The following is a 17257-nucleotide window of genomic DNA, read 5'->3' as shown; positions in this document are numbered from 1 at the left end:
CCTGGGATCGAACCGGCGCTGCAGAGGCTGCGGGCAGCTTCGCAACCCAGCGCTCAACCACTGCGCCACTGGGGAGGCCCTCTCCCTGTATTTTTAAAAACAATTTTTTGTAAATCTACAATTATCTCAATAAAATTTTCTTTTCTTTCTTTAAGATTCATTTATTTTATTTATACAAGCACTGGGTACAGTCAGAAGCGTGGGAGGGTGAGAGAGTTCACCAGAGACAGAGCGGGGAGCAGAACAGGCAGACTGATGAAATACACTGCTGAGGGGAGCAGCGGGCACGGCAGGAGAGGTCTGCATGCCCTGTGGGACCCTTGCCGGTGGCCGGGGATCGAACCGGATCGAACCGCAGCTTCGCAGCCCAGCGCTCAACTGCTGCGCCACCAAGGGAGGCCCTCAATAAAATTTTCAATTTAAAATAACACCTTAGAACTAGGGCACTTGAACTGAAATGAGACCTAAATTCATAAACTATCTTTTTTCCCCCTGAGTTATGAATAATCCAGAGTATATTGAAGCAGAAAGAAAAGCACAGGTAATCAGCTTTAATTGAATTATTATTTCCTTAAAGTATTAAACCAGGGAATAATTGAAACAAAAGATAGAAATGAAACCACATTATTTTGATTGTCATTTTTTAGTGATACTGAATCTGTCTTTCCTTATGTAACTGCAAACTCTGCCAGTTTCCAGGACTTTTTACTGTTCCTTTGCTTATATGCCAGTGTCATTTCCAAAGACATTGCTCAGCCCAAGACTGACAAGTATATGGTGTGTGTCTGCTTTTACTGATGGCATTAGATATTGTTAGTAAATTATTGCTTTCTTTGTCCATTGGAGGCCTCTCTTCAGAGTCCCTCTCATCACATTGCTGTAGGCAGTCCCTGGCAATATTGACAGTTGGCATGCAAATTGAAAACTGTCATCTCTGGCTTAGTTTAATAGGGGTTCTTGTTTGCAAATGTCAGAAAGCCTATTTTAACTAGCTCTAAGTAAGAAGATTATGTATTGTCTTTTATAATCTTTTTTTTAAAAGATTTATTTTTATTTGTGCATACAAGAGCTGGGGTACAGGCCAGAGGTGCCGAGGGTGAGAGGATTCACCAGAGACAGAGTTGAGAAGAGAACAGGCAGATTGACTGAAATACACTGCTGAGGGGAGCAGCAGGCAAGTCAGGAGAGGTCTGCTGCGCCATTTGGGTTTCTCCCTGGCTGGGGATTGAACTCATGCTTCAGTGGCTGCCGATAGCTTCCTAGGTTGCGTCTTAATCCTTTGCGCCACCAGGGATGCCCTGTCTTTTATAATCTTGAAGGATTGGAATGGAGTCAGGGACCAAATGGGTGTCATCACAGGAATGTTTCACTCTTTTTTCTTGTTTCTGCTTATCTCTACTTGAGATAAGCTTAAGCTTCTGCTGTAGCCTTTTTTACCATTGTGGGGAAGGAAGGAAAGCATCAACAATGCCAGGCCTATCGGTTTGGTTTAGGACCCCAGTAGAAAAAACTTCTTTCTCCCTAAAATTAACATAATAATTTTGGGGGAAATTTTTGTGTGCTTCCTTTTGAATTAATCATTGTGTTTACGTTGTAAAATATTTTTTATTGGTGAAATAGGTCATATGCCCAATACATAGAGTCGCAGGATATGTATCTTAAAGAAGTATTTGGAAATATTTTCTGGGTAGACACAAATAATTACTGTAGGACTTTGTGGTATCTGTGTACAAAGTTCATAGAGACCAAACCTAAAAATACAACTGTAGAACTGGGGTAGTTTGTGTATATGTTTCAGGTGTAGGACTTAGCATGTTATTAATATTTAAATAAGCTAATTCAGTTTAGGAAACAAGGGTTTACTTTATAATTAAATAAAACTAGAGGGAAGTTACATAATTCAGTCTGTTTTATAATCATGGGATTTTATTGCATAAGGGAACCTTAAAATAATCTAATCCAAACCAGTTCGCTTAACACAGAGACATATTGAAACTTATCAAATATGTATATATATACCTATATATGCATGCCACTAGTTACTTGTATCTTTCAGTATGGACTGCAGGTGAACTAAAGTTCATCACTTCTCAGAAATTTTGCTAGGTCAGCTTACAGGGATTGCTAAACCCTTACTCATAATAATGTCCTATGTACTCACTTACTCATACATTCTCTATGGGGAAAAAAAACACACAACAAAACCTCCATATATGCAATTTTATAAATTCTCTTCTTTTGGGTATTTAAAATAGTTCTATATCAGAAATTGTCTCTAGATTCTTTCCTTGACTTTTAAAATTCTGGATGTAAATTATGTTTATTTTCTTATGTGTGATATAGCACATACTTCTCCCTGTAGTTTGTGGCCTGCTTTTTACTAGCAGTGAGACATTTATGCTTCATATCCTCATGTGTAAAGTGGGGATAATAATAGTACTTAACATCATGTGCTTGTTGTGAGGTTTACTTGACATAATGTAAATTACTGAGTATTTAATAAATGTTACTTTAAAAAGTTAATAGGGGCCTCCCTGGTGGCCTAGGAGTTAAGGCTGGGTGCTGTCACCACTAAGGCCTGAGTTTGATCCGTGGCCAGGGAGCTGACCCATATATCACAGAGCTAAGCCACATATGGCATAGCAGACCTCTCCTGTCTTCCTCACTGCACCCCTTAGCAGTGTATCTCAGAAAATATGTCTGTTCTGCTCCCTACTCTGTCCCTGGTGAATCCTCTCACCTCCTGCACTGCTGGCTTACACCCCAGTTCTTCTACGCAAAAAAAAAAAAAAAAAAAGAAAAAAAAGAAACAAAAGAAAAAGTTAATATAGTCCTGTTAAATAGGCATCTACTAATTAATATTTTCTCTTTATAAATTTAATTTTGCCTCTAGATGTACTAAGATCTGTAGGAAATCCTATAACTAGAAGGTAAGAGGTCAGTCAAGAATGGAATAGTGATGACCTGGGCTTTACTAGAATTACCAAACCCAAAATTAAGTGACTATTTCAGAATGACTATTGTCATTGTGTATAGAGGTGATTAAAAAAACTGGTCCTAGAACTAATTTTTAAAAAAAGGTGTGGGGTGGAGTGGAAGGAATAAATATTCTTTGGTTGACTTCCTATGGGTGTGTATAGTTATAGCTCTTCCAGATTATGGGCACCTGAAGAAATGAGTCTGGGCTGGGCCTCCCTGGTGGTGCAAGGGGTTAAAGCACCGCACTGTGAAGCAGTCCACAGCCTCAGCAGCATCAGTTTGATCCCCGGCCTGCCAGGGAGGAACCCACATGGCGAGGCAGACCTCTCTTGTCTCGCCCGCTGCTCCCCTCAGCAGTGTATTTCAGTCAGTCTGCCTGTTCTCTTCCCACTCTGTCTCTGGTGAATCCTCTCACCGCCCCTGCATCTCTGGCCTGCACCCCAGCTCTTGTATGCATAAATAAATAAATCTTTTTAAAAAAATTAGTCTGGGGACCAATTGCAATGAGGAAAATTTTGTGTTTCTCAGAAAAATCATCAAAATTTGCATGTGATTATATGGGATTAATGAACTAAAGGATTTTTTTAAAAAGATTTATTTATTTATTTGTTATTTATACAAGCACTGGGTACAGTCAGAAGCGCGGGAGGGTGAGAGAATTCACCAGAGCCAGAGCAGGGAGCAGAACAGGCAGAAGGACGGAAGTACACTGCTGAGGGGAGCAGCGGGCGGCAGGAGAAGTCTGCGCGCCACGTGGGACCCTCCTCCGGTGGCCGGGGAGCAGTTGAGGATCGAACCGGCGCCGCAGAGGCCGGGGACAGCTTCACAGCGCTGCTCTTAACAGCCTGTGCCACCAGGGGAGGCCCTTTATTCACAGTTCTTTGCTCACAGCTCCCCCAAATATGGGAATTTCCTAAGTTTTGAGTGTTAAAGGTGTCTCTGGATAGGTTAATGAAGAAGCACTTTTGGAAAAAATTGGAGGCTGTTGCCAAAGAAACCAACAGGAATAATGGGGACTCCTGCCCTAGAAGGGAGAGAGGCTAGGGATGGAGTCTTGTTGCTAGTGGTCAATGATATAATCAACCACTCTCAAATAATCAAGCTTCCATAAACAACCAAAAGGAGGGACTCCAGAGAGCTTCTGTGCAGATTTGGAGAAGATATGAAAACTCCATGCCTTTCCCCCCATACTTTACCCTATGCATCTCTTCTATCTGACTGTTCATGAGTTATATTCTTTGTAATAAGTCAGTGATCTAGCAAGTAAACAGGTTTCCTGAATTCTTTTAGCAATTCTAGCAAATTAATTCAACCTGGGAACCTCTGATTTACATAACTAGTTCGTCAAGCACTCATAATAGCCTGGGCTTGCAAATGGCCTGTGAGTGGAATCTGATGATGACTCTGGGTAGATAGTGTTAGAATTGAGTTGAATTTTTGGATACTCTTTTGGTGTCAGAATTGCTTGATTTTTGGGAACTCTTCATACATACATTGGACTGGATCCGGGAGCTACCCACATGATGCAGCAGACCTTGCCCGCTGCTCCCGTCAGCAGTGTATTTCAGTCATTCTGCCTGTTCTACTCCACGCTCTGTCTCTGGTGAATCCAGTCACCACCACCACCACCTCTGGCCTGTACCCCAGTTCTTGTATGCATAAATAAATACATCTTTTAAAAAATGAGAATTATTGAGCGCCAACCTAGACTTTCAGAATGGAGCACTCTGAGGATGGGGCCCAGCAATTTGTGATATTACAAGCCCCGTAGGTGATTCTGATTCGTGATACATTGATCATAGAAATTCAACTAGGAGTTGGGATTTGGAATTTGGAACTACTGGATTGAGGTAATTGTTTCTACAAATTCTTTATTAAAATACTCTTTCAGTAAAGTAATACTGATGTTGCAACTTATTTTCAAATGATTTACCAAGTGAAAAAAGTAAAAGACTGCATATTTATAGATATATGTAGAGAACGAAAAAGTAAATTATGGCCAAAGGTGTTACTGTTATCCCCCTATATCGTTTGTAAAAACAACATGACCACAGTTCAAAAATAATAGTTTAAGGAAATCAGCCAACAAGCAAGTGGCAAAACCAAAACATGAGTCTCCATGCCCTTTGCATACCACTGCAAGCTGGAGGTTGATGTTCTTTTCATCTTAACTTGCCTGGTTCAACCTGAGGCACTTAGGAATGTGGCTGTGTTGCATTCCACAGGCCCAGGAGCAAACTTGAAAATAGTCAGACTCCCATTGTTAGGAGTCACCTCTTTCCTTCCCATATCCACCCCATCCCTTTCATTATCACCATTCTTTTCATTAGACTTTGGGATCTGGGCATGTTTGTGTGCTTTACTTTGATTGATTGTAACTAAGAGTCCTATGTGTTTAGTTGGGTATGTGAAGGCTATACTTGATTTGAGTACCCCAGATTTTTTGAGTTTTGAGGCCAGTTTTTAACTAGCCAAAGTTGTAAATTTGCCAGGTTGAAAGTCTGAGATTTAAAATGGATTCCAAAACATGGGCAATATTGATTATTTTACATTTTTTAAAATATTCTGCCTCATTTCATAAAATATTTGTGGAATTAAATGAATTGTATTTCCTCTTGTAACATTTTTTAGAAGTTTTGACCCAAATTAGACTTGGGTAAATTCTTTAAGTTGTTGACTTTTTCTTTTTGCTACCAATGATTTATTCCTACTTGATGATTAAAGTATCATATGTAAGAATTGTTATGCTTGGATTCTTGACCTCGTTGGGGTCTGCTTTAATTTCTTCTGCCTCTAATGAACTCATGATGCATCTGGGAAAAAGCCAAAATGGTCTTACTTGCTTTTGTACAAATTAAATTGCCCTGTAGCCCAGCATAAACTCTAAGTGCTATGGGCAGTTACTTGTTTTGACAAAAGAATTGAGTGTAAAACAGTTGAAATTCCAGTTGTAGCAAACAATTCTTTCTGATCTCTTTGGCTTTGTTACTCTCAAAAAAAAAAAATCAACTTGTTTTATGATTACATAGTATAATGAAGGTCTGTGGATTCATTTGAAGGGAATGTTGAATAAATTTTCTACTTGTGAAACAGCTCATTAGTGACATACTACAAGGGAGGGGGAGAGTTAGAAAGTGCATTGGTAGTTGAACTATCAGTTGGCGCTGAGCCAGGAACAGAAAGCTTTTACATGTGAAACATATGTTGAATGTATGCCATTTGACAAATCTTTTTTATGTGTGACTTAATTTTTTTTTTTTAATTTTCTAGAGGCATGTCTTATTTATTTACTTACTTATTTATTTATTTATTTATTATTTGTTTGTTTGTTTGGTTTATACATGCACTGGGTACAGTCAGAAGTGCGGGAGGGTGAGAGAATTCACCAGAGCCAGAGCAGGGAGCAGAGCAGGCAGAAGGACCGAAGTACACTGCTGAGGGGAGCAGCGGGCGGCAGGAGAGATCTGCTCGCCATGTGGGACCCTCCTCCGGTGGCCGGGGAGCAGCCGGGGATCGAACGGGCTGCAGAGGCTGCAGGCAGCTTCGCAACCCAGCGCTCAACCGCTGCGCCACCGGGGAGGCCCGTGACTTAATTTTTTAAAGAGTATTTTTAGTTTTATTATACCAGAAACTTAGTATTTTTATCTAATGAAAAGCTTACTGTGTGAATGATACTCAGTTTAAAATTAGTTTGTATTTTATAATTTAAAAGGATTTGACATTTTATATTTCAAAGTTATCATTTTGAATAGTTTGTTATCTGATATTTTCTCATTTCAAATGAATTTTATGGATTTTTTAAGAGGATACCTGCAAGTGATATAGAGAAAGACAGTGAAGATATATATATATGTCTGGTATAGGAAACAGGTGTTAGAGGGGAAAAATGTAGAATTTTGTTTGAAGGGATTGCTTTTTTTAAAAATGGTTTTTTTTTTTAAGATTTATTTATTTATACAAGAACTGGGGTGCTGTCAGAGGTGTGGGAAGGTGAGAGAATTCACCAGAGAGAGTAGGGAGCAGAACAGGCAGACAGACCAAAAGCACTGCTGAGGGGAGCAGTGGGCAAGGTAGGAGAGGTCTGCCACGCCATGTGGGAATCTCCCTGGCATCGAACCTGCGCTGCAGAGGCTGCGGACAGCTTCACAGGGTGGTGCTCAACCTGCTGCGCCACTGGGGAGGTCCTGAAGGGATTGATTTTTATAATGTTAAGGGATGCTTTTACTCTTTTCACATATGTAGAGGCTTCTAACGACCTTAAATGAATTTATACCATGTTTGCTAATTAATTGATTAGGACCTTGTTTATGAACTCATTTTTAAGACTGTTAGTTACTTTGCTTATCTGTAAATGTTAATCTACTCTTCTTGAATGGAATCTGAAACTGAAGAAATAAATCTTAAATTTGGGGGAAGAATATTATTAGCCAGTATTTTTAGATACTCCTACTTATGAAGAAATCTTTTTAATTCATCAATTGTGTTCTTCAATAATAGAATGTTCAATTGAGAACTCTGATCACAAATTTGCATATAAACTCATTGTCTCAGAAGAACCAGGAATGAAATCCTGTTCTCCCTTCTTCAAGTTTTATTTTTCAATTTTTTGATATAGCGGGTTGTACCAATCACTAATGAAATTATTTCACAAAAATTGCTGGATTTGCATAGATTTACATGTTACAAAACAGAACTAAAATCACAATTTAATGGAACATAAAATTTTGGGGCTTTTGCAACAGAAGTGTAATTCATGCTTTGCTATTTTCTTTACTACCTAAATAATTTGGTTTTTAAAGCTAGTCTCAACAGATTTGTCATTTCAAGGCGATTTTGTTTTCCAACTGATATCCACTTTATCATATTTTTAATTTTTTAAAGTACCATTGATTTTTTATTTTAACTTTTAAATATAAATATGTATTTTACATCATTGTTTATTTTTGTGCAGTGTTTGATTTCTTCTCTCAAGTGAACCCCTATAAAATTCCCACCACAAGTCACCCATGAACTGTCACCATAGTCTCTTGTGCTCTTCCCTCCCCTTCTGATCCCTCACCTTCCCCCTTCCCTGCTGTATGTCTCCAATCTATTGGTTTTCTTCTCCCTGCCCCATTCCTTGTTTGGTTTCCCTATATACTTCCTACAAGGGAAGCCATCGATATTTTTCTTTTTCCTTTTGACTTATTTCATTGAGCATAATCCCTTCCAGCTCCATCCATGTTACTGTGAATGGCATGAATTTATCTTTTTCTGATTGCTGAATAGTATTCCATTGAGATATATATATATATATATATATATATATATATATATATATATACACACATCTTCTTGATCCAGTCATCTGGTTTTGGGCATTTAGGTTGTTTCCATATCTTAGCTATTATAAATAGTGCTGCAATGGACATAGAAGTGCAGGTTTCCTTTTGAATTAATGTTTTTGTGTCCTTTGGGTAGATTCCTAGGAATAAAATTGCTGGGTCATATGGTAGATCCATTTTTAGTAGTTTGAGGGTCTTCCACACACCTTCATAATGGTTGAAGCAGTATTCCCACCAGCAGTGTAAAAGGGTTCCTTTTTCTCCACATCCTCGCCAGCATTTGTTGTTGTTGTTATTATTTTTTTTTAATGTGGGCCATTCTTACTAGTGTGAGGTGATACTCATTGTGGTTTTGATTTTTATTTCCCTGATTATAAGTGATATTGAGCATTGTTTCATGTACCTGTGGCCATCTGCATTTCCTTTTTTGAGAAGTGTCTTTTTAGCTTTTCTGCCAATTTTTTAAAAAAGATTTATTTATGCATACAAGAACTGGGGTGTAGACCAGAGGTGCAGCAGTGATGGTGGTGGGGGGTGGTAGTGAGGGGATTCACCAGAGAGAGTGGGGAGCAGAACAGGCACATCTACTGAAATACACTGTAGAGGGAAGCAGCAGGCCAGGCAGGAGAGGTCTGCTGCACCAGGTGGGTTGCTCCCTGGCTGGCCGGGAATGGAATTCATGCTGCAGTGGCTGGGGATAGCTTGATAGCACTGTCTTTAACCCCTGCGCCATGAAGGAGGCCCCAAGTTCTGCCCATTTTTTGACTGGATTCTTCATTTTGTTGTTGCTGAGTTGTGTAAGCTCTTTGTAGATCTTTGATATTAGTCCCTCATCAGTTGTGTGGAATGCAAATATTTTTCCCAATCTCTAGGGTGTCTCTTCATCTTGGTTATTGTCTCTCTCTTTTTCTTTTGTTCTTCTTTTAGATTTATTTGTTTATGCATACAAGAGCTTGGGTACAGGCCAGAGATGGGGGGGTTTGGGGGGGAAGGGTGAGAGTTGAGAGGATTCACCAGAGACAGAGTGGGGAACAGAACAGGCAAATTGACGAAATACACTGCTGAGGGGAGGAGTGGGCGAGACAGGAGAGGTCTGCCTCGCTTTGTGAGTTGCTCCCTGTCCGGCCTGGGATGGAACTCTGCGGATTGCTTCATAGTGCAGGGCTTAAAACCCCTTGCACCACCAGGGAGGCCCTCTTTTTTTTTTTTTTTTTTTAATTTTTTTTTTTTACATCGCTGTTCATTTTTAAACAATATTTGCTTCTCCCCACACCCCCCCCCCCCACGTGCTGGTTATTGTCTCTCTTGCTGTACAGAAGTTTTTCAGTTTGATGGAGTCCCAGCTGTTTAGCTTTTCTTTCATTTTCTTTGCTGTGGGGGATGAGTCTTTAAAGATGTTTCTGAGATGTATAAGATAACATTGATTTTAAACACTGTATAGGTTTAGGTTCATAACTCTTCAGATCATATTACTTGTTTTTTTTAACTATCCCTTGTTCATATTTATGTATTTTTTTTTTTTAGGTCTTATTGAATTTGAAGAATGTGATCCTGCTAGTGCAGTTGAAGGTAACTTGACTAGTTGTAATATGTGACAATTAGCTAATATCTTCTGTTTACTGAACAAATAAAGAACTCAGCTATAGATGAGTTGCAACATTACTGTGGAGGAAGGTAAAAGATCTGAAGGTCGTTTATTTAAAACCTGCACCTATTTTTTTTTTTTGCCTGCACCTATTTTTTGTAATTTGATAAATATACAGTAGGTTTACTGAAAGGACTATTAGCATGTTAAAATATATATTCTAAAATATTAAATATAATATGTATTTGTTTTCAAATATACCTTGAGATTATTTTCTCCACTGACATCTCCATTGGCATTCTAGTGTCGAAAATATGAAAAGTCCAATTACATACATACATTATAAGCATACATTAATGTATGCTTATTCTGCATACTTTTTAGTAATTGATGAGGTAATACATCAATGTTAATGTTACTACATCATTCCAAATTGGTTTGACCTGTAGTAAGAGGACACAACCCTTCCCATCTAGATCGATGTTTTTTATAGTATGGAACCCAAACTATACTTGCTATTTTTGTCATATTTTATATACCTCACTTTGTGAGCTACTAGTAGTAATTTGAAAGCAGTTCTATATTTTTCTAAGACCTGTGCAAGAATTTGGAGAAGTGATTTGCTATTGTACATAGATCATTTTTTGGATATGTCTGCAGCTCTTGGACGTAGGCTTCTTATAGTTACTGTTTGACAGCAATAATTAACTTCTCTGTACATCAGCATTCCTTATTGTGTAATATGGATAATGAATAATACTCAATGAGAATAAAAATGTGTTTGATTGAAAAAATATGCTAGTCAGATAATATGGTTCAGGGAGTTACTTTGCATGAAAGCAAGTGTATTATTCTAAGACGTCTGGATTCTAATCCTGGTTGTAGTGTTTACTTGCTGTGTAATATGGAGTTAATAATAGCAACGAAATAATTGAGTTTCCTCATCTGTAAGATGAGATCTTAGCTTACATGTGCACTAGTTCTCAGAGTAAGCTGTCAAGCTTTAAGTGCTGAATGCCATCAGTAATTAATAGCATGACTAACTTGAGAAATAATTTGTCATGTATGAAGAGGTAGACCTGCTATATTAGTCAAAACAGATGATATTTGCTTCTTACTTATGGATTCATTTCTAAAATTGTTTACATGCATTGCTTAATGACATTTTCGTCAACTGCAGATGGCATGAATGACAGACTCTACTATATAGCCTTGGTGTATAGGAGGCTATACCATCTAGGCTTGTCATTACATTCATGATATTTACACAAAATTGCCTAGTGATGCATTTCTCAGAAAGTACACCCGACATTATGTGATGCTTGACTACAGGCTTTCCATGCTACACTGTTTATGAATCTGCTTTCATTTTTTTATTTAAAACCACATAGTTTGTGATCCTCTAGACAAAAAACATGATTTGACCTGTATTTACCACAAAATTTAAATTAATTTAAATTAATTAAAATTTATTAATACAGTGAATGATGTATCCTCTTTGAAGCTTTAAGATATCTGCAAGTGCTTGTTTTGTCTAAGGTGTTTAGTAGGAGAAAAAAGAATTGCATTGTTCAAGTGAATGTCCCCTTTTGGTGAATAGTAGGCTATATTAACATAAGAAAAATCTAAGCATATTATGATGTTGCTTTAAATGTTAGGGTTTAGCAGTTGTTTTTATTTTTAGACAACTTTAGTATTGACAAATTATGAGCAGATTATATGTTTGATATTTACTGGCAACAGTTATGTTTCTGTAACAACATACATTTATTTCAAGGTATAAAACCAAGAAAAAGAAAGACTTTTGGTTTGCCGGGAATAATTAAAAAGGAAAAGGATGCAGAGTCTGTGTAAGTATATTAAATATTGTCAGATTCCTTTCTGTTGTTAATTAAGACAAACTTGTTTTGAATTAAAAATAATCTCTGGAAAATAACTCAAAGTTTGTGTCTAAGGTGTGAAAAATACAAAATTTTCTAAATACATTGAAGTATCCTCTGGTTTTAAAGGTATTAATTTTTTTATTTAAAATATTAAAATTAAAACTTCAGTGTTTTGAAATTGAAACTTTAAGATACTGATTTTATAAATTGATACATGCACATAATAAAATTAAACAAAAGCACAGAGAAAACTAAAAATTAGTGTAAGTATTACATTGCATGAGAGAAAACCCATGGTCAACATTTGGTGAAGATTCTTTAAGACAACTCTGAGAATATTGCTATGTAGTACTAATGTACATGCATGCATTCTCTCTTTACACACACACACAAGTAAATGGAAAATGCTACGTGGGGTAGGAAAAAAGCCTAACATTTATTTACACTAGGTGTCAATTTTAGATAGATGATGCAGATAAATTCATTTTACCTTTTTTTTAAAACTAAGAAATTAATATAAAAAATATAATTACCTTATATTTCACTAATATTAGCTTGGTGACGTTTTCTTCCTTGACAACATATTAGAACTAGTTGATAAATTAAAATAAATATATCTGTGGCAGACCCCATCTTGAGCAATTATACCAGATTCTTGAGGCCAGGAGGCCCCAGCATAGTTTTGGTTTTGTTTTGTTTAAATAGTGCTAATCTACAGCCTGGGTTGATAATAATTGAACAGTGATTAACCAGAGATAAATAGGAATTAAAGAAACCTTTCTTTCTGTAGTTACTAAATCTGTTTAGCGTGAAACAACACTAATCAAAAATCTTGATTGATTTTGACTTAATGACTTGATTTTTGAATGAAAATCCATTTAAAATCCTACTTCTCTAGCATAATCAGCAGAACCCTTACACCATTTACTGCTTTTAGGGGCTCTCGTTTTTAATATGAGACCAGTTGTGTGCTTTGGATTTTCTTGATTCTAACCTAGTTTTATTTTTATCATTGAATTTCTCCCATTCTATTGAATAAATAAGTTTTTCTCCTCCCCTCTGAAATGGTATTTGATTAACAAAATAATACCAGTTACAAAGTGATTTATAGTTATATTACCATCTCTTTCAAGAAGTGTTTTTTTTTTTTTATGAGCATTAATGGAGTATTTTGCTATGGGATGGAACCTAATCTGTTTTTATAACATTGAGAATACATACTGAAGTCTAAACAGTTGTTTTGCGAGTTTATCTGTTAGTGTAAAGAGTAAAACATTTTTTAAATAATACATCTTTTTTTTTTTTTTAAAGAAGCTGATCTGTTATAACATCTTAATTGCTTTGATTCTGTAGCAGGATTGAATTTATTGTTAAAGTACTTTTGGAACATGTTTTTGGAACATGTACTCAGAACATGCATAGGTTTTTTGAGATAATATTCCTTATTTACCAGTAATAAGGAAGTCATTTTTCAAACTTTGAGATCTTAAGTGACTTCTAAGTGGGGAAAAAGAACCCTGGGGTTTGCATTTATCTTGTTTATTTGGCATTCAGTGGAGTAAGTAGTGTGGTTACCTACCTCTTTTTGCATATTTTCAATCTGTTCCATACTATTTCCTTCAACAAAATTCTTCTGTTTATGGATTTTTATGGTTTATGCTTAGTCTTTAGGTAGAGATTACCTGTTTATTTTATATATTAATTTAGTGCTTTTTTCAGTTGTTCATTTGACTCTTAAGGTGTATGTACCTAATGCTAATGTTACCTTATATTATTAAAGTGGCAATTCTGATACATGCATTAATGGTCTCAAGCCAAAGAATATATAACTAATCCAAATGCCTTTTAAATATGCACTATATTTTCATTAGTGAATTTGTTTTAGAATGCACATAAATTTCTTCTAAATTTATTCCTCATAGTCTCATCCTCTTTAATTTTATGTATTTAGGCCTTTATCTGACTGAGAAGTTTGCTCTTCTTTGTGTAGCAGTTTTACATTAAAAAATAGTTCTCACTAGTTCATATCTACACTCATATTTTTCAATTCAATGCTAAAATACCAGTTCAATTTTAGCGTTGTAGCCAACTGAAAGTTTGCTCATTTAGCATACTTGAAGAAAAGCAGTTTTGACTAATATATGCTAGTGGAAATTACTTGTGGAAAGTACTTCAGGTGAAACTGAGGTTTAAAAAGTTATTTATGATCATTTTATAACAAATATAAATGTACTTTTTTTTAAGTAAATTTCTTTGAGGATTTTTTTTTTTGTCTTCTCTGCCTGAAGAATTAAAAGCCACTAGAAATCATTGAATACTGACAGCTTCCTAGATATGATTCATGAGCATATTCATGGAAAAGAATTACTTTTGAAAGTAGTTCCTAAAATACTTGTAAGCTATTTGTATTTTGTCACACAGGAATGCCTTCATTTGAATTATAAAGTCACTTAGTATATTTTAATCTTCCTGACTTGATTTCTCAATATTTTTGTAGAACTTATATTTAAATACCAAAAAATACTTTCAATATAATGTAATTATCACATAGTTCTAATAATTCTAATATTTTGTTTAACAGGGAGTGCCCTGATGCAGATTCACTTGTAAGTAGATTTTACTTTGATATGAACAACTTAAACTAGATATTTTCAGGATATATTCAGCATATTTGTTGAGTTGTTTACATATCTTTCTAAGAAAAATGTTGTATTGTGAATTCACTTAAATTATTTTACAGATGCATTTGTGGCTTTACTTTGCCAGATGGATTTCTATTAAAGGAAATGTGGGTTTTTTTTTTTTTCATTTATTTATTTGTTTGTTTTGTTTATACATGCACTGGGTACAGTCAGAAGCGCGGGAGGGTGAGAGAATTCACCAGACCAAGAGCGGGGAGCAGAGCAGGCAGAAGGACTGAAGTACACTGCTGAGGGGAGCAGCGGGCGGCAGGCGAGGTCTGCGCGCCATGTGGGACCCTCCTCTGGTGGCCGGGGAGCAGCTGGGGATCGAACCGCCACTGCAGAGGCTGCAGGCAGCTTCGCAACCCAGCGCTCAACCACTGCGCCACCAGGAAGGCCCTAAAGGAAATGTTAACTACCTTTGAAAAACGGACTTTTAATTTAAAGTAGGAGTAGTGCCTTAGCATACTGCTTTAATTTCTTGGAACATGTGCCAAATCTCAAATCTGCATACTTTCTTTTAAAATGTGGTGCTCTTACTAATTTATTCTTAGCTGTATTAAAATCTACTTTGTTCAAGTATTTTTTGTTTAGAAAAAGAGCAACAACCGTGTTCAGTACTTTCCTATGCTTTTTATTTTAAATTTTTTTTAAAGATTCATTTATTTATGCATACAAGACCTGGAGTGTAGGCCAGAGGTGTGGGGGATGAGAGGATTCACCAGAGACAGATTGGGTTGTAGAACAGGCAGATCTACTGAAATACACTGTTGAGGGGAGCGATGGGGAGACAGAAGAGGTCTTCTGCACCATGTGGGCTAGCTCCCTGGCCAGGATCGAACTGGTGGTGCAGTTGGCTGGTGATAGCTTGATGGCGCAGGGGTTAAAGATACAGCGCTACCAGGGATACCCTTTCTTATTTAAAGGAAGCTTATTTACCCTAAATATATTTCTTTATATATAATTAAAGAAGACATTAAATGGTGCTCCCTGTGGTTATAGTGGAAGAGTAGGTTTAGCAAGTGTTTAAGTAATATTTAGATAGACATATTTTTCAATTTGTTCATCACACGCTGCTGTTCATTTCGATATAGCAGTCAAAATTGTTTCCTTTATTTTCTTGCTTGCATAAGTGTTGTTTCTTTTGTTCCAAAAACATTTTAATGTTTTGCAGCATAATGATATACCAAAATAAAAAAGTAGACATTTTGCAAAATGTGGTATTCTGTTATATAAATAATATAAAACTAGTTTTTATTTCACATTTTAGCTTGAAAATAGGAATTAATGATTTTTTTTAGTAAGTAATAACAATGAAAATAAAGAAATAGATTTCTAATGAACTTGAGAGTTAAAATCATTGGAATGTTTTTGGAATTGCAACATTTACCATACAATTTGGCTTTTTTTTTAAGTACAAGGTTTTTTTTTTTAATATTAATTTATTTTTTTTTTACATCATTGTTCATTTTTTTTTAAGTTTTTTTTTTAATAGAGGCATGTTTTATTTATTTGTTTGTTTGTTTGTTTTGTTTATACAAGCACTGGGTACAGTCAGAAGCGCAGGAGGGTGAGAGAATTCACCAGAGCGGGGAGCAGAGCAGGCAGAAGGAACGAAGTACACTGCTGAGGGGAGCAGCGGGCGGCAGGAGAGGTCTGCGCGCCATGCGAGACCCTCCTCCGGTGGCCGGGGAGCAGCCGGGTATTGAACCGGCGCCGCAGAGGCCGTGGGCAGCTTCACAACCCAGCGCTCAACCGCTGCGCCACCGGGGAGGCCCCATCATTGTTCATTTTTAAACAATATTTGCTCCCCCCCCCCCAATCCTGTCAGGTATAGTCCCCATAGAGTTGCCTTCACCAGTGCACCATCAACTCTGTCCCCTGTGCTCCTCCCTCCCTCCCTCTCATTCCTCTCCCTCCTCCTCTCCCTCCCCTGCAGTATACCTCTGATTTATAATTGTCCATTTTGCCTTTTTTTTTTTTTTCTTGTGGGACCCTTGCCCATGGCCGGGGATCAAACTGGCGCTGCAGAGGCTGTGGGCAGCCTCGCAACCCAGCGCTCAACCGCTGCGCCACCAGGGGAGGCCCTGTCTGTTTTTGCTTTGTTGTGTTTTGTACTGTTATTATTTTTTTACACTGATGTCTCATTGGGTTCCCCTATATTCCTGCTATAAGTGAAACCATCCGATATTTTTCTTTTTCCTTCTGGCTTATTTCACTGAGCATAATTCCTTCTAGTTCCATCCACATTGCTGCGAATGGCATGAGTTTATCCTTTTTGATTGCTGAGTAATATTCCATTGTGTATATGTGCCACATCTTCTTGATCCAGTCATCTATTTTTGGACATTTGGGTTGTTTCCAGGTTTAACCTATTGTAAATAGTGCTGCAATAAAAATTGGGGTACAGGTGTTCTTTTGAATCAATGTTTTTGTGTCCTTTGGGTAGATCCCTAGTAGTGAAATTGCCAGGTCGTATGGTAGCTCCATTTTTAGTAGACTGAGGAACCTCCAGACAGCTTTCCATAGTGGTTGAACCAATTGCACTCCCACCAGCAATGTAGAAGAACCATTTGACTTTTAATGAAAAAGTCAGCCAGATGTGATTTCTTTAGTGCTCATCATGGATTTTATTTCTGAAATATTTATAGCATTTATTTGATGATTGAAACATTGAATAAGATTCTTTAATACTGAATATTTCACTTTTCATATACACTCCCTTAAATAAAACATTCTTAATTCTGTTTATTTGTACTGTTGTACAGTGATCATTAATTACCAGTTTTGAACTTTATTTATTTA

At 36.9% G+C, this 17257-nt stretch overlaps 1 protein-coding gene across 1 annotated transcript in view; it reads left to right on the top strand.

The window, feature by feature from the left end:
* Positions 1-17257, top strand: part of FCHO2 (FCH and mu domain containing endocytic adaptor 2) — a gene marked incomplete at both ends in the record, with an annotated part of 107976 nt that overhangs the window by 49837 nt on the left and 40882 nt on the right. Inside the window, 3 exons of the mRNA XM_084232941.1 lie at positions 9828-9872; positions 11666-11738; positions 14353-14377. Coding sequence (XP_084089067.1) covers positions 9828-9872; positions 11666-11738; positions 14353-14377 — 143 coding nt within the window. The remainder of the gene's footprint in view (positions 1-9827; positions 9873-11665; positions 11739-14352; positions 14378-17257) is intronic.

Source organism: Talpa europaea, assembly GCF_964194135.1.
Source record: "Talpa europaea genome assembly, chromosome: 5".
NCBI classification, from domain to species: domain Eukaryota; kingdom Metazoa; phylum Chordata; class Mammalia; order Eulipotyphla; family Talpidae; genus Talpa; species Talpa europaea.
This window is presented reverse-complemented; position numbering and strand designations above follow the sequence as displayed.